At 45.5% G+C, this 18942-nt stretch overlaps 1 protein-coding gene across 1 annotated transcript in view; it reads right to left on the minus strand.

Annotated features, from left to right (window-relative positions):
- Positions 1 to 2169: 2169 nt before the first annotated feature.
- The window catches only part of LOC119393710 (uncharacterized), a 31258-nt gene continuing 14485 nt past the window's right edge, over positions 2170 to 18942 (minus strand). The window contains exons 2-5 of the mRNA XM_037660831.2: positions 9591 to 9968; positions 7995 to 8321; positions 3193 to 3302; positions 2170 to 2549 (exon numbers count right to left, since the gene is read on the minus strand). Of these exons, the coding sequence (XP_037516759.1) occupies positions 3217 to 3302; positions 7995 to 8321; positions 9591 to 9968 (791 nt within the window). The 3' untranslated portion in view covers positions 2170 to 2549; positions 3193 to 3216. The remainder of the gene's footprint in view (positions 2550 to 3192; positions 3303 to 7994; positions 8322 to 9590; positions 9969 to 18942) is intronic.

Below are 18942 nucleotides of genomic sequence, written 5' to 3' on the forward strand. Positions count from 1 at the left end.
TGCACGGAGGTCACTTCGCTCGCTGTAGCGGCCGCGTTTGCGAAGGAGCGCGCTGCTCAAACACAAAAGAGTAACAAATGTGACAGTTATTAGTTCACGCTCGTCCCGTGTGTACCTGTGCGCTCTTTTGTGTGTATTTCTTTGTGTTCTAGCAGCGCGCTTTAAGTGTCGAGCTGTGACAGTTGTTAGTTCGCGCTCACCCTGCATGTGTTGTTTTCGTGCGTCTTTTGTGATTGTGCAGCGCGCTGCAAGTTTCGAGCTCCTTGCCGTTCTTCGCGTGCAGGGGCGTAGCCACGTTAGGGCACACCGGGCCGGTGCCCCCCCCCGAAATTTTTTTTTTGCCATAGCATACAGTGCAGAAAATGACACTCGACCACATCTGCCTGCTCGTCCCCACTACAGATCAAGGAGGTGCCCCCCCCGAAAAAAAATTTCTGCCTACGCCCCTGTTCGCGTGACATTCTACTTTGATGCTATCGCATACATTGTTTCGGCCTTGGGATAACCGTGACTTTTGTTCCATATCTTTAAACAGGGTGGCGTCATTACTTCCAGGTGAAAATTGCTAGTCTCCTCTTTTTTCTCTGTGTGTTTGGGAGGAGTTTAAATGTCTATATGAATCACAATAACGTAATCGCTCTTTCATATAAAATCCCGACCATGAATACCCAGTGGGTATATGTAATGGCGCCCCACTGTACTACTTGTGCTAAGTTCTGCTACTAGTACTACTCCTCCTACTCCAAGTACTACATTTTTTACCACTATTACTACAAATACCGTGGAATAAAGCAATGAGGTATCAACTTGCTTTGAAACTAAAGGTTGAGTTAACCTTTTAGAGGGAGCTATTTAATAACACGAAAACGTGCCTACTTGTCTCGTGATGTGTACATGCATTTCATATTTTTTTCATGTCTCCAGCGAGAGAGAGAAAATAAATAATAAGGAAAAAAAAAGAATCCCAACCACACACACACACGAGAGCGTTCCGCTCAGAGGCGCTCTGACAGGCCAGTGGATCGCAGAAAGGCTAGTAGTGCTTCTAAAGCCTCCTTCCCCAACCCCAGTGCAGGGTAGCATACCGGATACAATGTTCTGGTTAACCTCCCTGCCTTCCTCTGTTCTTTCTCTCTCTCTCTCTTCCTTTTCATGTCTCCAGGTTTGTCGCAGGAGCCATTCACCTTCTAAACTCCCTGTATTTCCGTCTATTTCTTGAGCTCCTCTTCATTCAACTTTCCAAAACATATTGGGTACGTGCGAATGCGTTGAATGACCAATCATTGTGGACGTACGGCCATACTTCGCATTCCTCTTCAATGTCATTCATCGTTATTCCAGCAATAAGGCAAACACAACTTTATTTCGCACATTTGTTCTTCCTTTGCTGCGAAAAAAAGAGACATTTATGTCTATCATGCCAATAGCAGAAAGCAGTCTGTGATTCAAGTTATAACCTGAAGGCCGTTTTTAGTCATTTTAATGGCTTTCGCATTTAACTCGTTTATGTTTATGAAATCAATAGATAATGAATCCAAGGAGAACATAGGGGGCTTGATTTGTTGTTTTTTAATTGAACCGTTTTAATTATGGCATGAAAAAAAACTAATAAAATTGGGCGGGAACACAACTCCCCGCAGGCTGATACCGAACCAACAACCTTTGCTGGCGTAGGTTGTTTCTAACAAAAATGAAGTGAGGCGGGTGGAGGAGAGTGGGCTCGATTTAGTCTTCATCTTTCGTTAGACTTGCCTTTATTCTCAGCCTGAAGGAAGGTAGGAAGAAACAAGCGTAAAGACAGGGAGGTTAGCCAGTTCTTAGACCGGCTGGCTACCCTCTGCTGGGAGAAAGGGTAAGGGGTATAAAAGATGATATACTGAATTGTTCACAGTTGTACGTACAATCTTCCTTGTAGTATTACAAAACGACGGCTATAATTAGGACATGATAAATATATTCCTTTCTCTATACAAAAAATGTTCTCCTGCGCTGTTTTCTTCTTTCAGCGGATGTGTTGCTCTGTTAAAGAATTACGAAAACCGTCTTTTGATTTCTGGGAAGCATCCCCGTCACCGTTCGACAAACAAACAGTGGGAAAGAAAAGAAACAACTCATTAATAAATAGGATATTTTTATTTTCACCTGCGCATAACTTACCATTTTTTTTATCATTTCAACAAGGCGCTATATTATTTACAGAGCCACATTGTTATACTCTGAGCTTACATTCTGCGAAAACATTTCGTAGAAGAAGGGGGCGAGAAGGTGAACACAAATAACAGGGAGTGCGTTGTTCTCTCTTTCTTCATTTGAAAACCGTCTCTCTCCTCCGTTCCTCGCCTCATGCAGCATTATTGGCTGTCGTCTCTGTCAGCAGTCAACCGCGCAGGTAGCGGTGCCTCCAACGCCATTTCGGTTCTTCTCTGTCGCCCTCTTGCTACCGTTCGGTTTGGTGCGATAGGAATGTACAACGATTCTCTTCATTTGATCTGGGCACATAACTTTTCCCGAACGCAGATGACTTGGTCTCAATAGTAGATCACCGGAAGCTGCAAATCATAAATTAAAAAAAAAGAAGTCACATACTACACCAATTGAACACTGTTTCGGCGTTGAAACAAAACACATTCGAAGAATAAACGCAATAAACTTGGTGCGCAAGAATGATTGTGGCGGGCCGCATTAAGATAATACAAGCTCCTCTCCACTGAATGAGAGTCTTTCCCTAATCTCTATTTTGTTTTGTCTTGTGAACAGGATAAAGATAGACTTGTTTTTGTACAGGGTACAAACGATAGACCACGACTTTGTTAAATGCTTGGGGTTTGTGGAATACAAGTTGGTTGGTCGGATTTTCCTCAGATACTTCGCGCAACCCACACCAGGGGATCGGCCATGAAGTAGAAAATGTGTTGTTTAGGACAAAAAATGAGCTTGATGAATTAATATATTTAGAAATAAATAGTCTAGCACGAACTAACGATTGATATAAACAAACGAACTTCAGAAAAATGCTAAGAAAAAATAAAAATAAATAAAACACTGTGATCGAAAAGGAAGCGTTCCAAAACAAAACTGAATTTAGTTAATCTTAACATTCAATTTTTTGTCATCTTGTGGACGCTTGTTCATTGTTTATCGGATATCAGTGCTTTTAATTCACCGTACGGTGACTGGCAACAGCCTGCTCACCTCGTGGCTGGACCCTGGTGGACATTATCGTAAGGCCCAGATAATTGAAAACATAGCGAGGGCGACAGGCCAACTCATCCCTCGGCAGGTGGCGCTGTCCATGTAGTATTCTGCGAGAGGTGAAACGTAATACCCATGAGACATTGCTTCCAGGAGTCAAAGGAAGTTTTTAATTATTATTATTATTATTACACAAACTATGCGCTTCATACGTATAAACTGGTACGTTTCAACAGACGTCGCTCAAGAATCGTCAGTTTATCGTATGAGTTATATAAGGTTGTCTGAACGCAAGTAGCGTGGCTTTAAAGCAGTTTCTTTATGGTGCTGCATTTAAAAAAGCAAAATAGGGCCTTGCTTCTAGAAATGTTCATTTCTAAATGCTACAAAAATAGAGTCATTAGTATTTCACGAAGAAGCGGAGCAAAGGGGATTGTTATGTTATAAATATATTTAAGCACCTGGTAATGCGTTATCACACTTTACGAGTCTGTTTCGGCGGTCCCTAGTGACGCAAAGTGAAGCTCTATATTGTTAACATAATTTTGTGCACTCTTTTGTGCAATGATATGTTCACCAGGAGAGATCGTATGAAAATGCGCGAACTGTACCGGCAGCGAACGCATTCATGTGACAAATAAAGTCCTGATGTTTCTTAGCGAATGCAGCGCACCAAGCAAGCAGCCGTCGTATGAAAAGCAGCACATACGAAAATAACGCTCGTGAATTACCTCGGCTTATAACGTACACAGTTTTGCTAGGAGTTCAAGAATCAACGCTTTTTGAAACGGAATAAACGTACGTGTAACAAGGTTTCTTTACCTCCTAGTAATGCAAACAATTTTTTTTTTCAGACAGTGCCACACGGGAAACAGAGTAGACCGAGGAGTAAAGAAAAGAAGAAATGAAAGAATATAGAAGCACTAACCATTTTTTTGTAGCTCAAAAACAAAGCAGTGGTTTGCATCAGTGCAGCAAATAACAAGAAATAATTTTTGATACTTCAAGCGCAAACGAATGCTTGGCTCACATTTCTACAAAAGTTTATAATCTTCTCGTGCACATGGACGCAGCTAACGTAGCTGGAAAAAATATAACGAATATTTAAGCAACAGTTATTTTGTTTAAATAATAAATAAACGAGGCAGTTGTTGTCGGGGGCCATTTCTTGGCAACGGCTACGCATTTCCACTTTGTTGTCAGGATAAAAATTGAAAAAATACAGAAATTAAGAAACCAAAAGCAAGAGTTCTTCGATTCGGCTCAAAAATAATAAAATCCCCGCATCAAAGGTGCATTCTGGCCGTCGCACTCATTATAACATCACAAATCACTATAGAGAAACAATAAACAACAACAAATATCCTCGAAGAAAATGGCACCGTCGAGTGTTTTGCAGTAGTTGGAAAAGTTGCAATAATGAAATATATCCATCTGTTCCTTTCATTGACACCGGCGACCTCCATTCCGGCGTCTGTCTTTTGTTTGGCGCCAGCGGCCCTTCATCCATAATTCATGAGCAGAAATTACGGCCTTCTACGGTGAGGCCCTAAAAGTACTGGGTCCGAACCATGGCGCGCCCACGGAAACGAGAGCGGCTCGACGTCGACGATCGTTTGCCGTAAGGCCCAGGGGCAAGCGCTTGCGTCTCGCACGCTCTTCGCCACCGTCATTACCCGTAATGTACTGAAAAGCTATTCCGCCAGAATGCTGCCTCGTGAGTTCCTTCGGCCTCGGTGATCCGTGCACCGCTAAGCGTCGCTTGGTTCCCGTTTAATGCGAACGGCAGTTCAACCAACTTCACTGCGCACGCTATGTCTCGGTCCATAAGTTTTTTTTTTCTTCTGAAGTGCGGTAAATATGTCGGAAGACGGCTACAAAATTGATACAACATAGAGTCGCGTTCACTTTCCATTGCACATTCTCAGCCTGTGGAACGTGTGCGCGGGAATTTCCAAGTGTGTCCAAATCACTGGTTTCCTCTTTTAAAGATTGAAGACCCAGCATTTCATTAAAAGCTCTAAAATATTTCGATAAAAAATTACGCTGCATCTTTACCGAGAATGTGAATATTTTCAGAGCTTTTTTTGTGTGTCTGTTAAGCAAATGCTTCATACCGATGACACTGCCATCCTCTTTAGCTAGCAGGATGTCATATCAATGGCGTATATGTTAAGGAGAAAGCCTTATATTCCTCATGAATAAAAACAAGTCGGCTTAGTCGATGTCAACATGAATAGTGGCAAAAAGTCGCAAACAATATAATATAAACAATGTAAACGTCATAATGACGCCGTGTTGAGATGTAATCATCAAGCCATTAATCATGGAAATTTCTGGCGTCATCATTATGTCATATGACGACGTCATCACATGACATCATCGCAATAAAACGCTTCACGTGTACCAATCTTACCATTTAAAAAGGGGTGTAACGGTGGAAAGCACATAGTAATTACTCTTGTCTTGTTATTAATATTTCGTAGTACACTTGAGTGTACTACGAAAACTTACCGCTTGGTATGGTTTAATCATTAATGAAGAAAGCTCATCAGAGACACCGCAATCTCATATACACTGCTTTTGTTATCATATGTTCTTGGCAATCATTACAGCCTGCCCATGTACACGCCAACAGCTTATTGCGAAAGAGAAAAATTCAATTTGAAGTGAGCAATCATGCAAGTTTGTGAAGCCGTTTTCTGCTATATGAGTAGCAAGCAAATAACTTAAAGCGGCTACCGCTCTTCGAAAGAAACAAGAAATGAGCTGCGCCATTGCATCATTAGTACAAGGGATCCTAACGGTCGATACAATGTAGAAGTTCCCACTTCTCAACCACGAGCGGTTTTTCATTCTAGCAAGACGATGCGCCGCGCACCATTAGCGAGGCATGCCAGAGCACCAGCGACCGTAACAACGCCGATTAAGGTCCACAACAGTGGCGCGTGGCAGAGCATTCCGGCTCATTTGTCTCCTGCATGGCTCTTTTATTATTTCTTGCGTGCCTGCTTAATTCTTGTTCTCTCTCGTGCGTTCCTCGCCTGGCCAGCGGAAGGATTGTGGCTTCAGTTCAGAGTGGGGAAGGGAAAGAAAAGGGTGTGGAGGAAAGAGCCCACCATTTGCGAGGCAGGCCCATTGCCGCGCATGGCTCCCTGAGCACCCAATTGCCGAATCTCTCGGCAATTAGTAGCGCTGAGAACAGCACGTCGCCGCTGCGAGGACGTAAATCGCGAATCACATTGTCCGGCCGGGCTCGTCCGTGGGACGGACACGCTGGAACCAAATGTTCTGCCGTCTTCATCTCACTCTAACTCTCTCCCTCTCTCCTCAACCCATTCCCTTGGTGCGTCAGTAATGGTCTTTTTCGGGGCCGCCCAAGCGAGAAAGGCGCTGAACACGCCCCTGAAATTAAGGAAGAAGCGCAGCGCTTCTACTTCATTTCAACCCCTTCGTTCTAATTTCTTGCACGCTAGCTTATATTTCTAGACCTTTCCAAAGTTTTCTTCTTTTTTTTTCCTTGTGGGCAGCGCCATGTTCTGCAAACACTTCAGGGCTCCCCTCCTCTGCCTGTTCTGCGTGCCGCCCTTCCCTCGTGCTCCGCGAGGAATTTGCAGACTTAGACTGCAGCGCGCGCGACAGGGCGCATGAATCTCCCTGTTAATCGTGTTTGCCGCAGCCACTCCCACGTTCCTCCTGAAAGCCGTTAGTGCGGAGGGGACGAAGGGAGCGCACGGCCTCCGCCGAGTCGGTGTACACGGTGAACGAGGCTGCGCATAAGTTTACGTCTCAAGGCGTCTCTGTGTGAGTGCGTACGTGTACACCGAAATGCTGCGCTTGCGCAGCTCGGTTGCCATGTCGCCACCCCCCCCCTTCACCTCCACTATCGTCACCATGGGTTTCCTCGAACGTGTCGGTGGACGATAAGGCGCTTCCAGCGGGGCTTGTCGTCAGGCTTCGTAATTAATCGAGGTGGCTGAAAGGAGTTATATCGGAAACGGTCCCTACACCCTAGTGCACCCACGCGCTTAGCTCAACCCCCTTTGTGGCGACCGACCGCATAGCCTCCATTCTTTTCGACCACCCCTTGTCTCCAGCAACCGAGGGAGAAACCCTTAGGAAGGAAAGGAACAGGGACATGGCGTGGAGTCTTGCGCGTACACCGTTGAGGTGCAGGTGTTGTTTCACACTAGCGTTCCCGTACACGGTGGAAAGAGCAGCAGCGGCACATTTCCCGGGATGGGTGGTGTTAATGAAGCATCGTGGGTGCCTCTGTGAGAAGCATTTTCATGCTCATCTTTTGCGAAAGCACGGTGATGAAAGCGCGCTTTGTGTTCATCGCGGCGTTCAAGTGCCAAATAAAAGGCAAAATGCTCTCCGTGCAATGGCATGTTCTAGTTGGCACACACAGCATTTTAGGTTTGCTGCCGGACTCAGGCTGCGTGAACAAAGAAGGCGTCTCAAAAGAACGACTGAGATCCGTTTCTACAGGTCGCAGTCTGTGTAAAAATTGGGCTGATAAAACTTACTTTTAGTACGTTTTGATGAGGAAATATTAAAGTATATGGGCCTCAATATTTCAAACAGTTTATTTAATATATCTTACTCAGACCTAAACTCGTCAAAGTTTCTCTTGTCTAAGTTTATTCGGTCTCGTACTCAACAGGGCTCACTCGGACTAGAAGTAATTCTATCCAGTTGGGCTCACTGATCTTCCGGTCAACTCACTCTAAGACTCATGGTTCGGTCTCGACATTAGTGAGTCGACTCACGAGTTTACCAGGCTATGGTGGCGGGCTCACCTGGGTAGAACTCGATGAGGCGCTGCTTCTTGAAGTCCGTGCCCGGTATGGAGAGCAGGCACACGAACAAGTGTCGGCCCGAACGCGAGAATTGCTCGTCGGGCACCTGGCTGGAGACGCGAGTGACGTAGGATCCGTCCTGCCTGGGCGTCACCCGCTGCGTTGGTGCGAGGGCGTGGCGCCGTGGCGGCGACGAGGACGATCCCTCGTCCAGCTGGTACAGCGACAGCGTGGGCAGAGGAAATGCGCCCGTGGCCTCGCACACAAACGTCGTCGCCGACTCCTCGGCGGCTCGTGAGTAGTTGAACACGAAGTGCTTTGGACGTGCTGTTAGAGAAGGTGAAAAAAATTGTGGGCAGCTTTCACAAGTGGAGCAAGACTGGGCTAACAGCGGAGCTTGTGGCCAGCCTACATTATTAGCAAGATCTTATTTAGCACGGTCCTAACTAGCAAGGTCTTCATTAGTTGTATTCTACTTAGTAGGATCCTGATTAGTAAAGACCTCTCACACTGATCCTGACAGTTTCTTTCTCTTTCGCTCTATTTCTATCTCTCCTTTCCCTTCCTTTTATCAGTTCTGTGCTTTTTTTCGTTTTCCTCAGAAGGCAGACACATTGAAGAAACGCCTACGTGGCACATCCATCGTGCCAACCTCAATAGGTGTGCTGGCCATATGCCTTCTTATCCGCCGAATGACTATGCGATAGAGAAAAATGCACAACTTTCCTCATTTCTAGAGTGTACGTCGCCACGAGCAAACTGCCCTTATTTATAGTCAATCCTAAGATGAAGACCAGGAGGAAGAGAGCGCGCGCCGGCTGAGTTATTGCGTTGCACGTGCTGGGCGCAGCTTAGTTTTCTGGTCACGCGAAACGGCGGAACAAATAGCTTAAACAGCTCAACCGTTAAAATCGGGTGAAGGAACTCGAGAACGACCGCGCAGAGAACGTTTCAGATCGCAAACATTTCCCGGGTCTTGTTTACGAGATAGAATGCGGAGACTGTGAAGCTTCATACATTGGCATATCCGGGAATTAAAGGGACATGTAGTCTCCGATGTATTGGCCTAACACGCCGTCGACACGGGCCATACATTCTAATGCACGTCAGTACAAATCGCTACCACGGAAGAGTCATTATCTTCTCGCCTACTATTGGAGTCACTGTACATTCAATCTACTTATCACACACTAAGCCGGACACATGGCAACATGCCAGAACAGTACGCAAGATTCTTCAGCAATCTAATCAATACTTAAGTGATGCCTTTTTGTATTTTCCCTTTATTGTGAACAAGAAAACGTTGTAACGTCATTCGAAACGTCGTATTATATAGTTTTTTGATGCTCTTGACGTCCTGACATGGGAGACCTGAGCCCAGGTCATCAATCTGCCGAACAATCAGTAACGTTTTTTTCATCCGTCCTGATTGTGGCGAGTGTATTGTTTTTCTGCAATGTCCGCTCCTCGCCGTACAATGTTTAGTCGAATCCTTGAGTATAATTCATGATTATACAAAGAACATCCTAAACTACGCTGGCGTCAGCTGCAAGTCATAAGCAGTTCAGCTTATGAACAACGCGCCGCGCAACTCACCATAGACGGTCATGAGTTGCGACTTTTGGTCCTGGCTACTGTGGGAGGTGACGTGACACGAGTACCGGCCGCTCAGCTCGGTGGTCGGGCGCAAAAGGTTGAGGGCGCGGAATTTTGTGAAATGGTTGGCGGTGACCGTGAAGTCTGTGTTGAGGCGTCCCTTGAGCCTCTGCGAGACGTGGCGCGTCTCCAGCTCGGGTATCCACTGGTAGATGGGCTTCGGATCGTCGTTCAGGAACCACTTGACCACCAGCTGCGAGTCGTCTCGCTCCGTGTACGCGTACTCGCAGTCCAAAAGCACTGAGTCCTCGGTGCCATTCTCCACCCACGTGGGCACTGATAACCGCACGATTTGCACGCCACTCGCCGTCCGGATTGCTGCAAACAAAAAACGCAGGCAATCACGAATGGGCTTTCTGGAACTACGTTGAGCTACACACTGGTTAAAGAGCGTCTTGGTCCTGGTGTAGAAGCTTGGGCGTATTCGAAAAGCATTGGAATGAACAGAGCGCAATAAATGACGGCGACAGAAAAAGGCAACACACACACACACACACACACACACACACACACACACGCGCGCGCGCGCGCGCGCACACACACACACGCACGCACACACACACACACACGCGCACACAGCGCTGGCCTGCAACACTTTATTCATGGGACAGGCAGAATGAACTACATGCATATATACCTATATACGTATGTCGCACATGTCAGTGGCATATGTATATAGTTAATCCTGCCCTTCGTATGAATAAGTCTGCTGCTAGTCGGCGCTGTGTGTCTGTTGCCCTTCTTGGTCCCTGTCTTGTACTGCACTGTTTTTCTTCCAAAGCTTTATTGTACAATCTGACACAATAACTTGTGTTATATTCGTAACCATGAGCTGAAATGGTGACACCTAAGATCATGAAGGAAAATCATTTATGGGTACCAAGTTTTTGAAAGTTCTTCTAAACTATACGTAAAAAGAATTGGGCATGTTACCTGAGTTCCGCACTCCCTTCATGAACTTGCCCGGTGTGACTGGAACCCACAATGAAGGTGCAGGAATGCACGGATATGATTACTGACAGCGTTCCAGCCGGCAAAGAAGTGATCAGTAATTATTTCTTCCGAATCCCCCGATAATAATTATTTTCCAGAGAATACATTCCCGCAACTAAAATATTAACTGAATAAGAGTTTGTTTTTTTTCCGTCACAAGGAAACTTCTGTTTCGGCACAATGCCCTTTCCTAATGTAATGATGTGTCATAGTTCTTGCTTGTTTTGGTTAAGGTAAGGAAATAGGAAGGCCTAATGAACGACACAGTAGTACAACTCACGTCAATAGTGTAACAACTAGAGTGTGACGAAGATAGTCTTCCACGAAAGAGAAGAGAGGACCGTGACAGGGACACAAGAAGATACAGTTCGATTACATATACCGTTTGAATTAGGCGTACTATTCAGCGTTACATTTTCACACAGTACATTATGAAACTATGGCCCATTGTAGAGAAAGAAATCAGAAGAAATGCTGCATTGAAGTTACGTCTAATAAAGTTTTCGTGAAAACCATTTTGCAGCATGCATGTATCTCTCTAATGACGTTCCACATCGTTCGGCAAATCTTCACCATATTGAATAACAAAGGAATAAAAAACACGAATAAGTGCAATGTTCTCCTTGACGCGTTTTATAGCGGCTTATGTTGGATCCACCACACGAACGTTGAAAAAGATTATCAGCCATTCCAGTCTACGAAGACGAATGTCCATCCAAGCTGCGTAGCACACGGCAAATAGGTGACGCAGAATTTTGATGAATGGTACAGAAAGGAAACATTGATGTAAGGCACAGAAATGTACATAAAGTCACTTTTGCATTTAGCGTATGCTCCTTTAATGCATTTCCACCTCAATTTGCTTGGGCCATTAGTGCAGTGCGCGGTTTATTTATACTTATGTGATATCGACAAATGCGTGCTGCGGTCAATATTGCCACTAAAAGCAGTGCCTGTAAATTGACAAAAAAATATATTGCAGCGACAAATTAGAACAATGGCCAAGATTGTACCTTCCCCTTTTCTTAATGTTTCCTATGGCACTGTCATTATGAACGTTGTATTAGCACGAGAAATATCATCCGTTTCTCTCTGACTAGTTAACGTTTTTTTGTGGGCGTGAGTATAATCACGCAGTGTTATTATATCTGCGTGTCAAGCTCACGTGCACGTCTGATGGCATTGTTCTTCATGAAAAAAGCACTGAAAGCGCAGAACAAACTTTCATTTTGCGAGACAAAGTGACCTGCGGTCTTTTCTTTGTTCGTTTTTTTTTAATGCCGGGCTCTTACAATTGTGTCAGCATAACGAAAATAAACGGACAGAAGCGAAACGAAAACTGAAAGTATTCGATTTCCTCCGAAAGAAATACACGAAGATGACTAAAAAATAAAAGCCAAGATGCGCGGAAACGTACGTGACCCAAATGCTAGGGAGCTATCCGGGCGGAAAACGTTGTTGAAACAGTGATGTGCCATTAGTAAAATAGAAAGGGCGGCATACGCTTCCCTTTCGCGCGCAGATCAATTAGACACACTCGATACAGTCATGCATTGGGCTTAATTAAGATAGCTCGTCGTTTCTGCGCCGAAACTAATCACGTCAAGTGGGCAACAAATGAGCGATGGAAGCTGGTTCCGCCAGAAGCAGGAAAAAAGAACCACTTCAGTGATTACAAAAAAAAAAGCCACTGCGCTTTTATGTTGTTTTATATACTCAGACTATAGAAAGACCGATCGCTCGGAATGTCATGGAAAAAGCAGCAAATGCAGCGCGCATGTATTGGAGCAAGAGAAAGTAATAACGATATTTGAAGTACAAAAGCATATCATTATAAAACAAGACATCGTGTCTCTTCTTTCCACATAGACAAAAAAAAAACAACAACTAAACACTCCAATGTGTGAGGATGGAGAAAATGTATTGATATACGTAAAGCATATTGATATACGCTTTGCAAAACGTTTTCTCGCTGTGCATAGACTTTGATTAGTTCGATTTCTAATTGACATAGACGTCGAGCTGGAAGCGCTGTGCACTCGTGAGCTGCTCTACACGTGGTGAACGAAAGCCGAGAAAGCATCAAATAAGCACGATAGGAAATTTCCCCACTGCATGAGCGAAAATCAATGAATGAAAGCCGCGCTCGTATAGCTTTCGCAGTCATTTTTTTTTTCTACGCCGCGTCGTGCATTCTATTACAGCCGTCGCCAAAATGAAGGAAACGAATTATCGACGCTTAGATTATTGCCGGCAACCCCGGCCGCTCGCAAACTTTTAACGTGCTGTCGCTTTGAGTTCTTGTTGTCGCTAATGTTCTTGCCGCGTTACTTTAAAGAGGCACACTGTGCGCATTTCTAAAAATTCTGACCTTTATCTCATAGTGAAAATTCAATTACGCGTAGCGTATTTAGACGCCCAATCTTCCATAATGCAGCTCGACTATTTCGTTATTGCGGTGGCGGGCACAGTGACGCGGTCTGGCTTTCCGTCTGCCTTATCTCTAACCTAATGATGTTGTATTATCAGCTACACTTTGCGCAAGCGCCGCTAATGACTGTTCTTCATCGCGCCATAAGTTACGCAAGGATTTGATAACGCTTAGCCGCTACAGTAGCGATTTATTCTAGATTTATAGCCTCACAGCGTCGTAATACGCGTCAGGGTTCGCGCCTATATTAAGTGCATTAATGCATTTATTTTAGTTGGCGCAGAATTACCTTAAACATATCAGCGGCACGGCTAGATTTAGAAATATTGCCATCTGAGGACATCTTTGGTGGTTATATTTCAAAAAGAAGCAGATAAACATTTTTATAGCCTAATACTTTTACTATTATGTGACATGGTGCACGTTTACTCAATCTACTCGGCAACAAATCCGTACTGAATCCACAAGTAGTCCGAGAACCATTTTTTCTTCAATCAGTTCTGTGCAGAGATAAATTACAGTAATCAGAAAGGCATTCTGTGGGTCCCGCTGTTTTGCTGCATTGCAGCAAAGTCATAAAGCGAGCAACGAGCCTGCAGAGTCGATCGTTGAACATCAAACGAATTGCCATGAATGGAAGTACTCAACGAAAGAAAAATTAGTTGTGTACATTGCACAACAAACTCAGATGAACTGGCATGGCACTGCTGGATATTGTTTGCTCTCCGAGCCCGCATAAGAGAAGAATTCAGAGAGCAAGCACTAGATGGAGCATCGGTGGCCTCCTATGAAGTCTACTTGCACGGCGTGGAAGAGAACCTCGATCGAATTTCCGGGCCTCCCTTTTCACCACGCAGACCGCCCGCTGGTTGCTTCGTTTCTCCAATACTGAACGCCCTCTTGTGCGCAGTTATTACGCTGCTGTGCTCTTACGAAAACGGTCCTTTCATCGCATTCTGCGCGTTTTCTTTTATGTTTCTTTTCTTTTTGTGTTTTCTTTTTCGTTCTCTCGTTGTGTTCTAAAAAAACAGCGCTGGTCGGCGCTTTGCCGCCATTATATAGGTCAACAAAGAAATATCCTTGCATCATATGCTATACACGAAATGTCAATAACTTGAGGCCTTGCCTTGAAATATCTGTAATGACTATGTTTCGCGTCTTAGTGAACAAAGGTTCGTGATTTTATATGAGACGCCGCCGAGACTTTCTGATTTGAAAGCTTTGCTGGAAACGAAACAATGGATTGAGCAAGCTGAAAAGAACATGTCATTTCTTGGTCTATATTACGTATGCGTTACTCACAGTGCAACGGACGACGAAGGAAATGGCTACGAAAAGCATTTTAAATGGGGCAAATACGGGGAGAGGCGAATGTAAGAAATTTCTCGTACGAATTCACTTGCCTTCCCTAGCTGATTTCTGCCGCCGCGTTAGCCCATGGTCGGCTGCTGACCCGAAAAACGCGGGTTTGGTCTCGGCCGCGGAGGTCGCATTTCGATGGATGCGAAATTCTTGTGGCCGAGTACAGCACGATGCCAGTGCACTTTGAAGAACCCCAGATGGTCGAAATTATCGGAAGCTCTCCACTGCGGCGTATTATAGCCTGAGTAGATTTCGGGCGTTAAAACACATAAACCAAACAACCAGCCAAGTTTATTTCTTTTGAGCTCGAGAATGCGCCATTCGAACTATTCAAATATTTGTACTTTATGTATGTCAGATATCAGGTATAAGAAGACTTACTCCAGTCCCGAGGAAGGGCGAATGTTCTGAATCACTTTTCTGCAAGATACATAGTTGCTTTTATTGCGAAAATACAGTGATTGATTAACAAACGCAAGAGGTACTTTACTTTACCGCTGTAAAAATTTCTAGTCATTCAATAAAAACATTTTACACGTGTAGCCTACATATGAAATCGTGGTGTTTCGCTAATACACAACTTCTACCACATTTTTATCTCTTAAAGGGGTCATGAAGCACCCCTTGGGCTTGTTGAAAAAACACATCCTGCGGAAAGCTGACACGGCTATGAACTGCTCTGCCAAATATTACAGTCGTGCGCGCAGCGTAATGGCCACAAGCGGAGCGCGAAGTTGCCGTTTCCCCAGGCACCCTCTTTTCAAACAGAGGCCGATTCTCACTCTCGTCGGTGGGCGGGGCGTCTGTCCGTTTACGTCGCGGATCTGTCCGTTTACGTCGCAAGAGACATAGCATGCTTATTGGCCGATAGCCGACGTAAATCGAGAGCGGCGTTCGGATCAGATGCGCTTCTTGCCGCGGGGTGCCGCCACTTGCCGGCGCCGCACTCCTCAGTACACGGTAGCCGCACTCGCGCAAGCGAATCACAACGGGAGAGCGATCGCGTTTCATAACGCGCGCTACCGTAACTTCTTTCCCCCATGCCATCCCTCCCTGTCTAGCTTCCAGTGCGCTCGTCGGCACGAGAAAAGAGAGAAAGCGCTGGGAGCGTGCGCCAAACCCCCGTAACTCCGCTGATTCTTGACAGATTCGAGACATTTTTGCGGCAATCGATTCGGGAGGCAGTACACTCCGATACTGAGGTCATTAGATCATTACTTGGAAAAGTGGTTCATGACCCCTTTAAATACGAGATGCAATGCTGTAAGTTCACCTTTCTGTCCTTAAGCAGACACGTCGCTGTACATTAATCTAGGAACACATTTTCGTAATGCCATTGCTAAGCAGCTCGAGGTAATTTAAATCAGTGTTTGTTATCATTTACAAGCTCTTCAGTTAATGGGAAGACCAACTGTTGTGAATAAGGGTTCAGCGAGTAAACGTAGCAGCGGTCACTACGTATCCAAGTCACGAGGGTAAGTCGGAGACTCGAACTAAGTCTATCAAAGAAGTATTCGCAGGTATGCTTCTTCATGAGAGAGTCGAGATCCGGCAGAGTAGTTCGGTATGGAGAGTAGTTAATGGGAAAACAAAAATATTGATGAGATGAAACCGTAAAAACAGGTTAGGGGGCGAAGCTTGGTATTGACCACAGCTTTTTGTCGTTACTCGGCACGGCACAACAACTTATGGCGAATTCCACTGGGAGATCCGGAGCGACCGCCGAAATCCTGCCGCGAGCACTCGGATTGTACCAAGGCTGCCAGAGGAACACGTGAATGCTCCGCATGAGGTCGCTCCGGAAGTTGTTTATGCATACGTCACGTAAATTGGCTCCGGGAACTATTTTTGCTTCCGCTCTGTGTGTTTCCGTGGGTGGCGGCTGCAAAGCGCGCATTTCGACCCCGCAGTGGCGTAAAGCAGGCGTGCCATTTTCTTGTTTTGCGCTGACAAATATGGACAAGCACATGTAAATCTCTTCTTCGATGTAACCGATGATCTTCGGGCGTGCGCACAGTGGGTCAGGGAACATTTCTTTAAACACCATTTCGTAGAGCACGTACGGTTCGTCGTCATCGCTGCTGCTACTACTGTCAGAACTCGTGCTCTCGCTATCGCTCTGAGCAAGAAGCAAACCAGAAGCTCGCCCAGCAGAGTCAAACAACGCCAATTTAGAAATGTAAAGAAGTGCACAGGGTATCAGACCACGCCTTAAACACGCTGAAGACAACCGAGTTGCCCGACTGTACCGGAAATGACGTCACCGCGTTGCCGGAGTTTCGGCGAAATCCACCTCTGCAAGACGGAGCAACTCGGAATGCTCCATCGCGGAGTGGGTTGCTTCGCATCTGCCAGTGGAAAGCGCGAACTTGCTCCGAATCGACCAGTGGAACGCAGATTCTCGAACGCGGAGCATAAAAACTTGCTCCGGCTCGACCAGTGGAATTCGCCATTAGCCATTGTGGACATAGACAGTGGTGGCCTCATTGCTGATAGTTTATTTTCTGTATTCCATCTCTCTCTCTTTCCTCCATCTTTAAATCTCCCCCACCCTGTCCCCATGTGTAGGGTAGCAAACCGGTTGTCCTATACTGGTTAACCTCCCTGCCTTTCCTTCTCTACTATTTCTTCTCTTCTCTGTATTCCATCATTGTCGTTAGGGGGGTTGAACATGAGATATGCCCTGAAATTCTACTGACTCCTTCACCTCACGCTTCTTTTTTTTTGGGGGGGGGGGGGGGGGGTGGGGGAGCAATTATGGCTCCGGATATGATAGAGGGCTGCTAGATTCACATCCTCCTTGGAAGGTGTACCACCAAAAACTGCCGCATTTAGTGTGCTGCCTTGACGCTGATACTGAACAGCGGTGCTGTGAAGTTAACATGTACCCCATGTTACAAAACACACAGACACCGCATTTTCTTGCAACATATATGCTTAGCGACAGCAAGAGTAACATAAAAGCAGCATGAGTAGCGGCGCAATGCTTTCTAGAGATCAGGAAAGGGGATCGGGTGTGTGGACAGAAAAAAGAAGAAGATGTACAACCTATGTGTCCAGAATAAACACAATAACCTGCGAGACGCTACTCGTCGTGTTTGTATAAGGATTTCGGAGCTGCGGACAATACAACGAACGAAAATAGAATGCCGATCGGAGAACAATGTGGGCTTCGATAAATTGAAAAATCTGGCCGCACATTTGAAATCCAATGAAACAACGCCGCCCGATGGCGGACAAAAGGAAAACCGGAACGTGGATGTCCTGTTTGTACAGAATTGAAAGAGCTCCTTCCTTTGAACAAGACTGCTGTGGCTTAAATATTAAAAAGAGCGAAACGGGAAAACGTGGTGAAGAAATGGAATGAAGTGAAAAAAATGAAAATGTCCTTAAAAATATTGGGTCAACAAAGTTTGGAAAAGCTTTTCGGCACGCTGCCCGGGTAAACAAGAGCAAAGGTTTTTCGGGAAAGGAAAACACTCAGGATCAGTGGTGGGAACGACAGGAGTGACCATTCAAACAAAAACAAAGCGAAGCAAAAAGAAGAACTAAACTAAGCAGAACCTCTTTGAAAGAGCTTGATTCTGCTTCGTTTGCGGCTGTATTGCACACGTTTCGGGGAGCCAACGTCGTGTCTGATGCGTGCTTCAGCTTGACTGCTTAATCCTCGCAGCATATCAAAGCTACAAGATACCTCCAGTATTAGCTTAGACAGTCTGTGCGATGTGCTCAACATCCAATGTGCAACACGTCTTGTGTGATTGTTCCCCCCTTTTTTTTATTGATATGATATATAAGGAGATGTTGGCCTGTATTTCTGCATGAGCATTGCTTTTATCCCTTCGTAAAATCTCCAGTGCCAATGGGCGGTCCTTGTGTTGCGTCTGTAAGCGAAAAAAATGGCGGCATGTTTCGATTGTTCTCATGACTGGAAAGGGTGCATGTCGAGTCTCAGCTATGACAAGGCTGCTGGAAGTCGCTCGTGGAACACCTAGGCAGACGCGCAGTCCCCTAGCTAATAGTCTTTGAAGTCGCTCCTCTGAAGTGCGGGAAAGGCCGTGTAAGACTGCTGCAGAATATGCAACTTTTTGTCGTATTAACGCATTGTGAACAGCGAGCATGGATGATACAGATCCGCCCCATGATGTCCCAGCAATTCTGCGGAGTATATTCACTAGCATATTCACCTCGTTTTCGAGTTTTTTTATGTGAGGTGCCCATGATAGCTGCCTATGAAGTATTACTCCGAGAAACCGATGCTGTGTCACAGTCATTAGTGGTTCGCCTTCTAAATTGAGATTACTACTCAGAGTGACGGCTTTTAAGAACAGCGCTGCATTTGCAACGCCGCTCGAGGTTGGAGCGGCGACCCCTTCTCGGCCCGTGGCACAGTAGCGCCTGCGCTATACGCAACACCCAACCTGTGCTGGTGTTCTTAAAGACAGTACACCTGAACGAAACATTACGAAATACTTTTTGAGTATATACAGAGTGTTCAACGTAACA

The sequence above is a fragment of the Rhipicephalus sanguineus genome, chromosome 5 (assembly GCF_013339695.2).
Source record: "Rhipicephalus sanguineus isolate Rsan-2018 chromosome 5, BIME_Rsan_1.4, whole genome shotgun sequence".
Taxonomy (NCBI): domain Eukaryota; kingdom Metazoa; phylum Arthropoda; class Arachnida; order Ixodida; family Ixodidae; genus Rhipicephalus; species Rhipicephalus sanguineus.